We start from the raw sequence: 13,299 nt of genomic DNA on the forward strand, positions 1-13,299 counted from the left end.
TGTGGATAAAAAGCCCCCTGTGTTTCTCACCCCTGCTTTATGGTAGAGTGTCGGGAGTAACAGAGCCTTTGGTGCCATCCACTCCGCAGCCCACAGTTTCCTGGAGTGCGTCTGTGTCTCAAAGCGAAGGCAGCCCCGTTAGCTGGGTGCAATTTGGAGGAAGTGGCGTCCCTGTGTTCTGCCCGTCCTGTGTTCCCGCAACCATCCGTCCTCCCGTCGGCCGGCACAGGGGTGTCGGCTGGGGAACTGTCCTAGGGACAGGTGGTGGAGCCGTCCTGGCCGCCTCTGCCTGGGCACCCTCAGGCCGACCCCACAGAGTTCCTGAGACCTCCCAGGCACGTTTTGGGGAGGGTAGCTGGGGGGGAAGCCAGTGCGGGCACCGGGCACCGGTGCTGGGCAGGGGTCACGATTCAGCTCTTGAATGTGAATCCACGTTCGGGGCATTGTGGGACTTTTATTCTTGAGCTTGAGTTTCTTTTATGTGTCCTCCTGATACACAGCTGCCCCGCTCTGCCCCAACCCACACGCTTCCAGGAGACTGGTCTGGGGTCAGGGGTCAGCCTCCTGGCCAGGGCCATCTGTCTCAGCGTCCCAGACCTGCCACTCTGCAGGTCCCAGGCATCGGTGCGCCGCTGAGGAACTTGGTGAACTCAGTGAACTTGGGCCTGGGTGTGGAGGTGGGGGCCAGAGTCCACCCACGGAGCTCCGGCCGAACGTCCACGCTGGGGACCAAAGGCCTCCAGAAGCCACCGCAGGAGGAGGCGACCTCAGGGAGGGCTGGCTGGGGCTTCTGGGGCCGGACAGCGGGTCTGGGAGGTCCCTCGGTGTCAGCTCCAGGCCCCACCCACCTTTCTGGGACCCCATGCCCCTGCGTGGTATCCCTGAGTTGGGGTGCGTGGGGTGCTGTGTACTGAGCGGGGTGTGTCCCCCAGGTCCCTCCCAGGTACCCTGTCCTCTCACTGCTGAGCCCCGGAGCTCACAGAGCTCGCTTGTCTTCTTCGTTCAGACAGAAGCCACCCCTGGACATCCTGTTTTTCTTCTGTTGTACGAACAGGAAGCCAGCGATTGTGTGAGATGAGTGTCAGCATGGCCGTGTCCGAGCCCGGCATGGCAGAGACTTGTCCAGCTATACCTGCCGCAGGTCCCTCCAGCTCTGGCCTGAGAGACTCGGGGCTCCCCAGTCGCATGGGCTGTGAGCACCAGGTGTGCACGGCTGGCCCTGGAACGGCCGGGGCGGGCACCGTGAAGTGTCCATCGTGCACCAGCCGTGGCCTGGAAGGAGACCCAGGCGGTCACTGCCCTGGGACTCAGTGTCAAGGCCACAGTGAAGTGACGGGGGCAGAAGGGCAGGGGCCAGGTGCCAGGCAGGGAGCAGTGGCTGGGGGCCAAGCACAGAGCAGGGGCACTGAGGGGGCTCCCAGGCAGGCTACTAGGTGCTCAGGAAGCAGCCTCAGGCCCAAAGGGCAGGGTCCGGGTCACTTGGAGGATGGAAGCTGGGAGGGTGTGGTGGGCCCTGGCTTTGACTTACAAGGCCAGGGGGCCACAGTGGCCCGCCCCATGTTTCTGTAGGATCCTAGGGCTGTGCTGTGCTGTGCTGTGGGGCTAGGCGTTGTCTGTGGGCACAGTGTGGAGGCAGGGAGGCCCCTGGGAAGCCGGAGTGGCCCAGGTCGGTGGGAGGTGGGAGGGGAGACCCTGGGCAGACCCTGCCCTCCTGGAGGGCAGAACCAGCAGGACCTGAGCAGGGGTGAAGACCAGCAGCACTGACTGGGGAGGGGAGAGGGCTGATATCACCAGCTTCCCACCTGGAAAGGCGGATCTCGATTTGGTAAAACTTAAAGAGAATACTAAGGACACCCTGCTTATTGAAAGATGGACTGATTGACAGGTTCTCACTCTGTCCCCCAGGCTGGAGGGCAGTGGCACAATCGGGGTTCACTGCAGCCTCAACCTCCCAGGCTCCAGCCATGCTCCCACCCCAGCCTCCCGAGTGGCTGGGACCTCAGGCGCGCCACCATACCCAGCTACTTTTATTTATGTATTTGGGTAGAGATGGGGTCTTGCTGTATTGCCCAGGCTGGTCTCAAACTCCAGGGCTCAAGCAAACTACCCCCCTCAGCCTCCCAATGTGCTGGGATGACAGGCGTGAGCCACTGCACCCAGCTTCACCTGCCTTTAAAAACGTGAAATACACATAACATGAAATTTACCATTTTAACCACTTTCCTGTGTACATTCAGTGACGTTAAGTGCATTCACGTGGCTACAGAGCCGCCATCACCATCCACCTGCAGAACTTTCTCATCTCACGCATCTGAAGCTCTGCTTTAAAAGAAAATCTGGGCTGGGCGTGGTGGCTCACGCCTGTCATCCCAGGACTTTGGAAGGCTGAGGTGGACGGGCCAATTGAGCTCAGGAGTTTGAGACCAGCCTGGCCAACATGGTAAAAACCCGTCTCTACTGAAAATACAAAAATTAGCCGGGTGTGGTGGTGGCCAGCGCCTATAATCCCAGCTGCTCAGGAGGCTGAGGCAGGAGAAGCACTTGAACTCGGGAGGCGGAGGTTGCAGTGAGCCGAGATCACTCCACTGCACTCCAGCCTGGGCAACAGAGTGAGACTCCATCTCTAAATAAAATATTAAATAACATAAAATAAAAGTTTGTTTTGTTTATTGTGAAGTACAGCCCACATGTAGGAAGGAACACAGAACACACGATGCGGGCTTGGCACATGATCGTGAACACACCACAACATACTCTGCCCGGCCCTGCCCAGCCCCACCAGGCCCTATTCCCCGGCCCCATCCCCAGCCATGCCCAGCACCCAGAACGCAGGGCCGGTCACTGCCTGCCATGGCCACGTGGTGGGGTACGTCCTGCCCGCCTGGGCATCATCCCGGGGCTGATCCACTTGCTCCGTCCTCCTACAGTGGACATTTGGGTGTTCTCAGCCTCTGTGTCTGGGACACTGTGTGCGATGGTGGGACGGTTCTGAGTGCAGATGGGAACACTGGCCCCGTGCCATCCAGGCCCAGGTGGCTGCAGAGCCTCAGTGGTGGAGCCTGGGCGCCCACGATGTTTTATGGGTTTTTTGTTTGTGTGTTTGTTTGTTTGAGATGAAGTCTCGCTCTGTCATCCAGGCTGGAGTGCAGTGGTGAGATCTCTGCTCACTGCAAGCTCCGCCTCCCAGGTTCACGCCATTCTCCTGCCTCAACCGAGGCAATCCCGAGTAGCTGGGATTACAGGCGCCTGCCACCACGCCCAGCTAATTTTTGTATTTTGTAGTAGACATGGTGTCTCACCACATTGGCCAAGCTGGTCTCGAACTCCTGACCTCAAATGATCCACCCGCCTCGGCCTCCCAAAGTGCTGGGATGACAGCCGACTGGGTTTTGTTTTGCATGAGCTGCTTTTGTTAGATTTCTCCCGGGAAATCTGACATTGCTGATGCTGCTCTCAGTGATTTTTGAAATGGCCATTTCTGTTTGTTGCTGATTTTCTCACTTTGGCTTGTGCTGAGCATTGATGCCGAACCCATTGGTTAATTCTAACAGCGTAGTTTTCATCCTTCGTGGCTTTCTGCATAATCACGTTGTTGATGGATCCTGATGTTTCTGTTTCCCTTCTGCATTGGATGCCACCTGCGTGGGACAGCTCCAGGCCGGGCTGTGGCATCCTCACACGCTGCCCTGAGCACCACGCCTCACACTCGCGCGTGGCTTTTACCCAGTTCAGGGCAAGTTACTTCTTAAATCGTGAACTGAACTGAATTTTGGAACACTTGCTCTGTGTCTACCGAAAGGGCCTCGTGGTTCTCTCCTCCATTCCGGTGCTGGGCTGAATCACACCCTTGGGCTATTGAGTTGTCAGCCTGGCTCTCCCGGGTGACCCCCATCCCGCACGCTCCTCTGGCGTGTGTGGCAAAATCCAGCTGCTGGGATCTGATCTGATCTCACATGAGTCCTCAGCCTCCCTCGCATCCCTTCCCTGTTCCCGTCCTGCCCTCCAGGGGGACACGGCAGCTTCCATGACCCCCAGGTCCGGGGGGAGTTCACTGCAGAATCCACCCAGGCTCCTGCCCCCAGGCCTCCCCTGTGGAGTCCCTGCTGGCAGCCGCCCCTCCCCGGCCTCCGACCCCGACCCCACCACATGACCAGACCTGGGTGGGTCCCCGCTCCCCTGGGTGGGGTTAGGGCACCACCGGCCTCCAGGCCAAGCCATGCAGCCCCCAGGTTCTGTCTGGAAACCTCCCTCGGGACTCACTCTGGTGGCTCTGTCTGTGGGCCAGCATCTTCAGTCAGCACTTTTGCTGCAGAGCTTGCACAGTGAGGTGGGGGCCTCCCAGGCGGGGCTGGAGGGAGGGGGCGGTGCAGGAGGGCCGGGGACCGAGACCTAAAGAGGGCAGGGGCTTGGGGTCCTCATGGTGCCAGGACTGTGGTGCAGGGTTTGGGCGAGAAGATGTTGATGAGGTTGCCCAGGGCGCCGGGTGGAAGAGGTAGAGGCTCAGGCCCACGAGGGCTGCTCTGTGACTGCAGCTGAAAGATGAGGCTCAGCTCCCAGGGCTGAGCGTGGAAGTGCTGCCGGGCAGACTCAGCTGGTTGGGTGGCTACGGGCCACAGGGAAGGGACAGGGGTGAGCCTGGGCCAGAGTGGGTGCCGCCGCACCTGGCGGGTATGTGTGTGCTGGACAGAGGTGGGGGAGGGCTCCCGGCCCCCAGGTCCAGAGGAGCCCCAGGCGTTGTGGGTCAGTGGGAAGGACTTCCTGGCTGGCTATGCGGCAGTTCCTGCACCTGCCTCTCCCACGGCTGTTATCTTGTCTCCACAGGCCAGGACCCCCTCCTGCTCCTGCAGGCCCTGCAGACCCTGTGGTCCACGCGGGAGCGGCAGCAGGTGAGTGGACGTGGCTGTCACGGGGGGCCGAGTCACAGCTGGCAGAACTGACTGTTGGGCAGAGACTGGCCTAACAGGAGGCCTCCCTGTTCGGGAAGCTGCACAGCTCCCCACGGCCACAAGGTCCTGCGGCAGTGGCTGCCCCAGACTACATCCAGGGTGGCCTGTGTGGGGCAGGGGGTGGTCTTCCTCAAGGCCCCAGGGTGCTAAAGGCCCTGCCTGGCCCCAGCAGCTCCTCTGAGGTCACCTCTGGGAGGTACAGGGTCCACTCATCTGCAGCGACACAGCTGTCACCAGCACTGCCAGGCCTGAGGCCCCGTCCTGCCACTGCCAGGGCACCCAGGCCCGGGGTGGCCACTGGGGCAGGTGTCCAGGTGTCCAGGACAGGGAGGCCTTAGGAAGGGGTGGGACTTGAGCAGGGCAGGAGGCTGGGTGGGAGAGGCTGGGGGAGAGGCTGCCAGAGGGAGGGCCGGCCACCCGTGGGGGCAGACGCGGATTCCAGTTCCTTTGTGGCAATGGCCTGTGCACAGGAGGCTACCAAGTCCTGAGTGCCGCGTCTGCTGGCCCAAGGTTGCTCCTGCAGGTTCAGGGGACGCCCTCCGACCCCAGCCCAACTCCTGAGTGCCACATCCCCTGACCCGAGGTCACCCCTGCAGGCCCAGGGGACACCCTCCAACCCCAGCCCTGGCGCTGCCTGCTCCTGCGTCTGCCGCCCTCCTGCACCCGCCTCTGCCAGCTTTTGTTTGTCTGTCAGCTTGGTGGCTTCTTGGGCCTCCAGCGTGTGAATCTCTGTCCTTGCCTTTGAGATTTCCCTCTGTTCCGTTTCCAGGCTCTCTTGTGGGACCTTCGTCTGTGATGCTCAGTCTCCCTCGCTCTCTGGCAGCTGTGTGTGTGGTGTGAGCCTCCCCGGGTCCCACCCTCCGCCCCCCGACGTGTCTGAGTTGTGGAATTCCACCGTCCTTTCCTCCCTATGTCCTGACGTTCATGCTGGCGTCTCCTTTGAGCAGCGCTTGTTTCTACACAGACAGGACTGCAAACTGCTTCAGGCCCTGCTGACAGTCATGAGGCCGTCGTGCATTTCATCGTCAGGAGGAACCTGTGCCTGTGCCCTCGCCGCCTCCCCGCGCCCTCGCTGCCTCCCCACGCCCTCGCCTCCTCCCCACGCCCTCACCGCCCCCGCGCGCCCTCGCCGCCTCCCCGTGCCCTCGCCGCCTCCCCACGCCCTCGCCTCCTCCTCGGGCTCTCACCTCCTCCTCGCGCTCTCACCTCCTCCTCGCGCTGTCACCTCCTCCTCACGCTCTCACCTCCTCCTCGTGCTCTTACTGCTTCTCTGTGCCCTCACCTCCTCCCCGCGCCCTCGCCTCCTCCTCGTGCTCTCACCTCCTCCTGGCACCTCCATCACATTCCCAGGTTCCAGCAAGTTGGCAAATGCCACCTGCCCAGGGGCCCTGGGCGGGCCAGGAACCTTGAAGATGGGGTCCTTGGGGGTCCTGGGTGCTGAAGAGAAGCCCAAACCTAGAGCTGGCTGCACGTGGAGGTCCTGGAGACCCCCATATGGTGGCATAGACACCAGGTGCCCCCACAGGAGGGAGATGGAGACCAGGATTTTGGAGAACTCCTTGGGGCAGTCTGCAATATAAACGGGGGAAATAGGACTGTTGGTGGTCTGGGAGGGCTGTGGGTGTTCCTCTAAAATGAGAGGGGAGCCAGCATGCTGGGTGGGTGAGAGCAATCTGGGAGAGGGGCAGGAGGAGGAGGCAGGGCTGGAACAGGGCTAGGGCCTGGAGTAGATGCAGTCCCAGAGTGGGGCTCCCCTGGTACACTGGACCCTACCCAGCCCCACTGCCCAGCAGCCTGTGATGGGGCAGTCCTGTCTTTTTGTTTTTGTTTTTGTTTTTTTTTTGTGAGACAGAGTCTTGCTCTGTCACCCAGACTGGAGTGCAGTGGCGTGATCTCGGCTCACTGTAACCTCTGCCTCCCAGATTCAAGTGATTCTCTTGCCTCAACCTCCTAAGTAGCTGGGATTACAGGTGTGCAACACCACGCCTGGCTATTTTTGTTTTTCTAGTAGAGACAGGGTTTTGCCATGTTGGCCAGGCTAATCTTGAACTCTTGACCTCAAGCAATCTGCCTGCCTCGGCTTCCCAAAGTTGTCCTGTTGTAACAGGGTGGTCCTGTTCTAACAGCCCCTCAGGGGGCCTTCTGGTACTGCTGAGCCCATGGGACCACCCCCCCACCCCCACCACTGAAGCTGTGAGTGGAGCCAACAGCTCAGTGCAGGGGATGCCAGCCAGCAGCGGGGAAGAGGGATACTGGCGGGTGGGATTGGGGGGGATGCCTGGAGGGGGTTGGGGTGGGGGGATACCAGCGGGGGGATTGGGGGGACGCCCAGAGAGAGGTTGGGGAGGAGGGGGGATAATGGCTGGGGGGATCGAGGGGACGCCCAGAGGGGGTTGGGGAGGACGGGGGATACTGGCAGGAGGGATTGGGGGGACGCCCAGAGGGGGTTGGGGTGGGGAGGCTCATGTTGTTTTTTCCATGCACAGCAGGGGGCTCTTTGTAGCTGAGGGGATCAGTAATGAGGAGTGAAGACCAGTGAGGGGCTCGAAGGGAGGAGAGGCCGGCGATCCCATCACACAGACGCCCCCACTCCCCTCGGCCCCAGGCCCAGTCACCACTCACCTGCAAACCCCGTACCCGTCACACAGACGCCCCCATTCCCCTCGGCCCCAGGCCCCAGTCACCCCTCACCTGCAAACCCCGTACCCGTCACACAGACACCCCCACTCCCCTCGGCCCCAGGCCCAGTCACCACTCACCTGCTTTCTGCCTCCAGATTTGCCACTTCTGGACAGTTCACACACATGCGGTCATATAACATGGGGTCTTCTGTGACTTGCTTCTTCATTTAGCATGATATCAAGGCTTTGTCCATGTGGAAGTCTGTGTCAGCTTCCTCCTTTTCCGTGGCTGAGTAATACGTGGCCAGGCCACACGCTGTTTCTCTGTACACAGCTGAGGGGCATCTGGGCCATCTCCACCTCTGGCTGTTGTGAACAAGTACTTCTCTGAAAATTCATCTACAAACATCTGCTTGAGCCCCTGTTTTTAAATCTTTGGGGAGGACGGGTGTGGTGGCTCATGGCTGTAATCCCAGCATTTTGGGAGGCTGAGGTGGGAGGTTCACCTGAGGCCAGGAGTTCAAGACCAGCTTGGCCAACATGGCGAAACCCCATCTCAACCAAAAAATACAACAATTAGCCGAGCGTGGTGGCGTGCACCTGTAGTCCCCGCTACTTACGAGGCTGAGACAGGAGAATCACTTGAACCCCAGAGGCAGAGGTTGCAGTGAGCCAAGAGCGTGCCACTACACTCCAGCCTGGACGACAGAGGGAGACTCCGTTTTATTTATTTATTTTCAATAAATAAATAAATCTTTGGGAACCTGCCTGGGAATAGAATTGCTAGATCATGTGGTAATTGTGTTTATCTTTTGAGGAACTATCAAACTACTGCTTTTATTAAAAATTTCAGCCAAATGCAGTGGCTCATGCCTGTAATCCCAGCACTTTGGGAGGCTGAGGTGGGCAGATTACAAAGTCAGGAGTTTGAGACCAGTCTGGCCAACGTAGCGAAACCCTGTCTCTACTAAAAATACAAAACTTTGGCCAGGCATGGTGGTGTGCACCTGTAATCCCAGCTACCTGGGAGGCTGAGGCAAGAAAATCCCTTCAACCCAGGAGGCAGAGATTGCAATGAGCCAAGATCGCACCACTGCACTCCAGCCTGGGTGACAGAGCAAGACTCTGTCTCAAAAAAAAAAAAAAAATTTCAATGACTATTTCTTGTTTTCAAAGTTCTCTTAGGTTTTCTCCCTCCCTGCCTTCCTTTCTTTCTTTTTTGACACAGTCTGGTTCTACATCGCCCAGACTGGAGTGCAGTGCCGCAGTCTCAGCTCACTGCAACCTCTGCCTCCCAGGTTCAAGCGATTCTCCTGCCTCAGCCTCTCAAGTAGCTGGGACTACAGATTCCACTATGCTGGCTAATTTCTTGTATTTTTGGTAGAGACGGAGTTCTGCCATGTTGCACAGACTTGTCTTGAACTCCTGAGCTCAAGCTATCAGCCCGCCTCGTCCTCTCAAAGTGCTGGATTCCGGGCGTGGCCACCGCGCCCGGCTGATGCGTCGTTCCTACGTTTGTCCACCGACTCTCTGTGTTTGACTGTAACCACACTGCTGCTCAGAGAGTCCAGGTCACAGGAATGAGGTCTGGTAGAAAGAAAGTGACTTTTTATTCTGTAGCTGGTTTGAGGGATGAAGTGCAGGCCTCATGCCTGACGGGTATGGCTTAGCTTTTGGAGCAGAAAGAGGTGTTTTTTTTTTTTTTTTTTTTGGAGATGGAGTTTCTCTCTTGTCACCCAGGCTGGAGTGCAATGGCGCAATCTCGGCTCACCACGACCTCCACCTCCTGGGTTTAAGTGATTCTCCTGCCTCAGCCTCCCGAGCAGCTGGGATTACAGGCATGTGCCACCACGCCCAGCTAACTTTGTATTTTTAGTAGAGATGGGGTTTCTCCATGTTGGTCAGGCTGGTCTCAAAATCCCGACCTCAGGTGATCCGCCTGCCTCAACCTCCCAAAGTACTGGGATTACAGGCATGAACCACCATGCCTGGCCAAAAGAGGCATTTTTAAAAGGTCGGGAGGAAGCGAGGAGATGGGGGGTCTCTGTGCCTTATCTACCTGGAAGTTGAGTTGGCGTCTCCATGGGTAGAAAGAGGCTGTGAAGGTGGCCGGAAACTCCAGCAGGCACACTTTGGGCTGTAAACTTGTCTCTTGAGGCGGCCTCCTGCGGGCAAGAGTTCTGCTCTGAACCTCTAAGCACATGGATAGATGAGCTTGCCCTGTAGGGAGTGTCTAGTGAACAGGAGATGAAAGGCTATCATTGCATTTCTAAAGAAATAAGAAGTGGGGAAGGAGGAAGGAGAAGAGAAGGGAGAGTAAAACATAAGTGAACTATCATTTAGGAGAATGGGAGTCGTTGCTTACACATTCCCAAATCAATGTCCTGTAACTCCACATTATCAGAGCTTTAATCAACTTACTTGCAGTTGTCACTCATGGTGGCTTTCTTCCTTGTGTGTTTTCTAAGTTTTCATTGTGAGCTCATTTACTGGAACTTTTTCCCTCTGGTGACCTAGGTCCCACGCATCCCGGCAAAGTGGTTAAAGAATGATGCTTTGCTTCTGCCAACTAACTACAGATAGAACTCACTAGGGATAGAACTCACTAGGGCTGGAACTCACTAGAGCTGGAACTCACTAGGGCTAGAACTTGCTAGGGATAGAATTCGCTAGGGCTAGAACTCATGAGAGCTAGAACTCAGGAGAAGTAGAACTCACTAGAGGACCTGGAACTTGCTAGAGCTGGAATGTGCTAGAACTAGAACTCGCTAGGGCTAGAACTCACTAGGGCTAGAACTCGCAAGAGCTAGAACTCACAAGAGCTAAAACTCACTAGAGGACCTGGAACTCGTTAGAGCTGGAACACACTCGAGTTAGAACTTTCTCACTAGAACTAGAATTCAATAGAAGTATAACTCACTAGGGCTATAACTCACTAGGGATAGAACTCACGAGAGCTAGAACTCCCTAGAGCTAGAACTCATGAGAGCTAGAACTCGCTAGAGCTAGAACTTGCTAGAGTTAGAACTTGCTAGAGTTAGAAGCAACGAGGGCTAGAACTCACTAGAGCCAGAACTCACTACAGTTAGAACTCAATAGGGCTAGAACTCACTAGAGTTAGAACTCACTAGGGCTAGAACTCACGAGAGTTAGAACTCACTACGGCTAGAACTCACTACGGCTAGAACTCATGAGAGCTAGAACTCATTAGAACTAGAACTCGCTACAGCTAGAACTCACGAGAGCTAGAACTCCCAAGGGCTAGAACTCGCTAGAGTTAGAACTCACTAGGGCTGGAACTCACTAGGGTTAGAACTCACTAGAGCTAGGACTCACTAGGGCTAGAACTCAGTAGGGTTAGAACTCATTAGAATTAGAACTCACTAGAGCTACAACTTGCTAGAGCTAGAACTCTCTAGGGCTAGAACTCACTAGAGTTAGAACTCACTAGGGTTAGAACTCACTAGAGCTAGAACTCACTAGAGCTGGAACTCACTAGGGTTAGAACTCACTTGAGCTAGAACTCACTTGACCTAGAACTCACTAGAGCTAGAACTCACTAGAGCTGGAACTCACTAGGGTTAGAACTCACTATGGCTAGAACTCACTACAGCTAGAACTCATTAGAGCTAGAACTCGTTAGAACTAGAACTCGCTACAGCTAGAACTTGCTAGAGTTAGAACTCACGAGAGCTAGAACTCGCTAGAGCTGGAACTCGCTAGAGTTAGATCTCACTAGGGCTAGAACTCACTAGGGTTAGAACTCAGTAGAGCTAGAACTCACTAGGGCTAGAACTCACTAGAGCTAGAACTTACTAGAGCTAGAACTCACAAAAGCTAGAACTTACTAGGGCTGGAACTCCTGAGGGCTAGAACTCACTAAGGCTAGAACTCACTAGGGTTAGAATTCACTAGAGCTAGAACTCACTAGAGCTACAACTCGCTAGAGCTAGAACTCTTTTGGGCTAGAACTCACTAGAGTTAGAACTCACTAGGGCTGGAACTCACTCGGGCTAGAACTCACTAGAGTTAGAACTCACTCGGGCTAGAACTCACTCAGGCTAGAACTAAGTTCCTGGAGCACCTTCAAGTTCCAGATGCATGAGACGCTAAGGCTTTGTTTCAGGGTGACTTTCCGTTTCGTCCCAGAGTCCAGAGGGACAGACAAGCTGCCTTTCACCCTCTCTGGCCACTTTCCCCAAGGGGCATCCTTTGGAGGGTCTCGACTTTCCAGCCTTGCCTCCTGCCCCTGTGGGTGTCACACCCTCCTGGACGGTGCTGAGGTCTCCTCACGCACTCACCTGCGTGTGTCCACGGCTGTTCCCAGGTGTTTGTGGGGAGAGCTGTCAGGTGGTGGGAGCCGAAGTGTGCCTTTCGTTTCAGTAAGCTTGCCAAATCTCCGGAGCACGGTGCTTTCAAAGCTGTGTGGCAGTGCTCGCTTCGGCAGCACATATACTAAAATTGGAACGATACAGAGAAGATTAGCATGGCCCCTGCGCAAGGATGACACGCAAATTCGTGAAGTGTTCCATATTTTGACAAAAAAAAAAAAAAGCTGTGTGGCAGCCTGAGGATGTTGCTCCTGGAGCTCCGTGGGGAGCACACCGTCCACATCGCAGGGACGAGAACAGCACGGCCCACACTTTCGGCTTGCAGCCTCCCTGGGCCTCTGGGGGTGCATCCCGTGGCTGGCGCCAGCAGCTGGGAACTCTCCCTCTTGCCCACCTGCGTGGCCGTGGGCTTCAGGGTAGGGTGTCAGCTGCTGCACTCTGTCCCGAGTGCTGAGCTGTGAACCTGGCCACCCCTTTAGCTCTTAGGATTCCACCTGCGGAATGACCTGCAAGCAGTCGTTGTGGTTTGAAGCAAATAGCAGCTGAATCGCTTGCGGGCATCCACAGAGGATGGTGCCACCGAGGCTGCCCGCAGCAGCAAGGGCCGACTTGCTTTAGAATCTTCTGGAAGCCAGAGACCAAAACAGACACTTTGCTTCTCTTTGTCCACCTCTTACCCGTTTCCCAAATCTCCTGTGGGTCAGGGATAGAAAAAGTACATAAAAGGCATTTTTCATTTTGGGTTTTGGTTCTTGCCTTTCAGTTTCTTTTGCCTACTGAGGGCAGGTCAGGCCCATGTCCCGAGAGGGCCACAGGTAAAGTGACTTGTGAACCTGTGGCTCGGGCTGCGGTCGCCTCCCAGGCCAGCGGCCCTCTGTCTGCCTGGAGAGCAGGCCCTCTGTCTTTATGGGATAATTAGTGCAGACAATGACCACCGCCCCTGGGGGCCTGGGGTGCAGCGGACCAGAACGGAATCTCTTCAGCGGCATGAAAAGTCAGGGAGGTGGATGGTGGCTGAATGGCCACCGTTACCTTCTGAATGGATTAAATTTTAAAAACCTCTCTGCGATGGGGAGGCCTTGCCAGGAGACTTTGAGTGCAAGACAAAGTGACAGTGTGGTTTTGTGTCTCCACAGCTCCAGGAGGAAGTCTGGCGGGGCTTTGCTGCCCTGGACGACCCCCTGGCGGGGCTTCTGGACATGCTGGAGAGCTGCCGGGACCGGCGGGGAGAGGGCCCCTCCCTGGAGGCCTGGATCTCCCGCCAGCTGCAGTGCTGGCTACAGGCACAGCCACGCCCGAGCCCTGCCCAGGTGAGCCCGTGGGCTCTGTGACAGTCACCTCCCTTCCTGTCCCTGCCCCTCAGCACAGTGGACCTGGCACCCACCTGCCCAGGCCTCTGCA

General features: G+C 56.7%; 1 protein-coding gene and 1 non-coding gene across 6 annotated transcripts in view; both read left to right on the top strand.

Annotated features, from left to right (window-relative positions):
• The window catches only part of EXD3 (exonuclease 3'-5' domain containing 3), a 117,289-nt gene that overhangs the window by 38,547 nt on the left and 65,443 nt on the right, over positions 1-13,299 (top strand). For 4 of the 5 annotated variants that reach the window (XM_030919494.1, XM_030919493.1, XM_010372642.2 and 1 more), the window contains exons 3-4: positions 4,822-4,886; positions 13,035-13,208. In XM_030919494.1, the coding sequence (XP_030775354.1) occupies positions 4,822-4,886; positions 13,035-13,208 (239 nt within the window). Of the gene's footprint in view, positions 1-4,821; positions 4,887-13,034; positions 13,209-13,299 lie in introns of those variants that run through there. The other variant, XM_030919496.1, reaches the window with a different exon arrangement.
• On the top strand, positions 11,999-12,105 carry LOC115894130. Its single transcript, XR_004054164.1, has one exon. It is a non-coding gene; the product is annotated as a U6 spliceosomal RNA (small nuclear RNA).

Source organism: Rhinopithecus roxellana, chromosome 16, assembly GCF_007565055.1.
Source record: "Rhinopithecus roxellana isolate Shanxi Qingling chromosome 16, ASM756505v1, whole genome shotgun sequence".
Lineage (NCBI taxonomy): Eukaryota > Metazoa > Chordata > Mammalia > Primates > Cercopithecidae > Rhinopithecus > Rhinopithecus roxellana.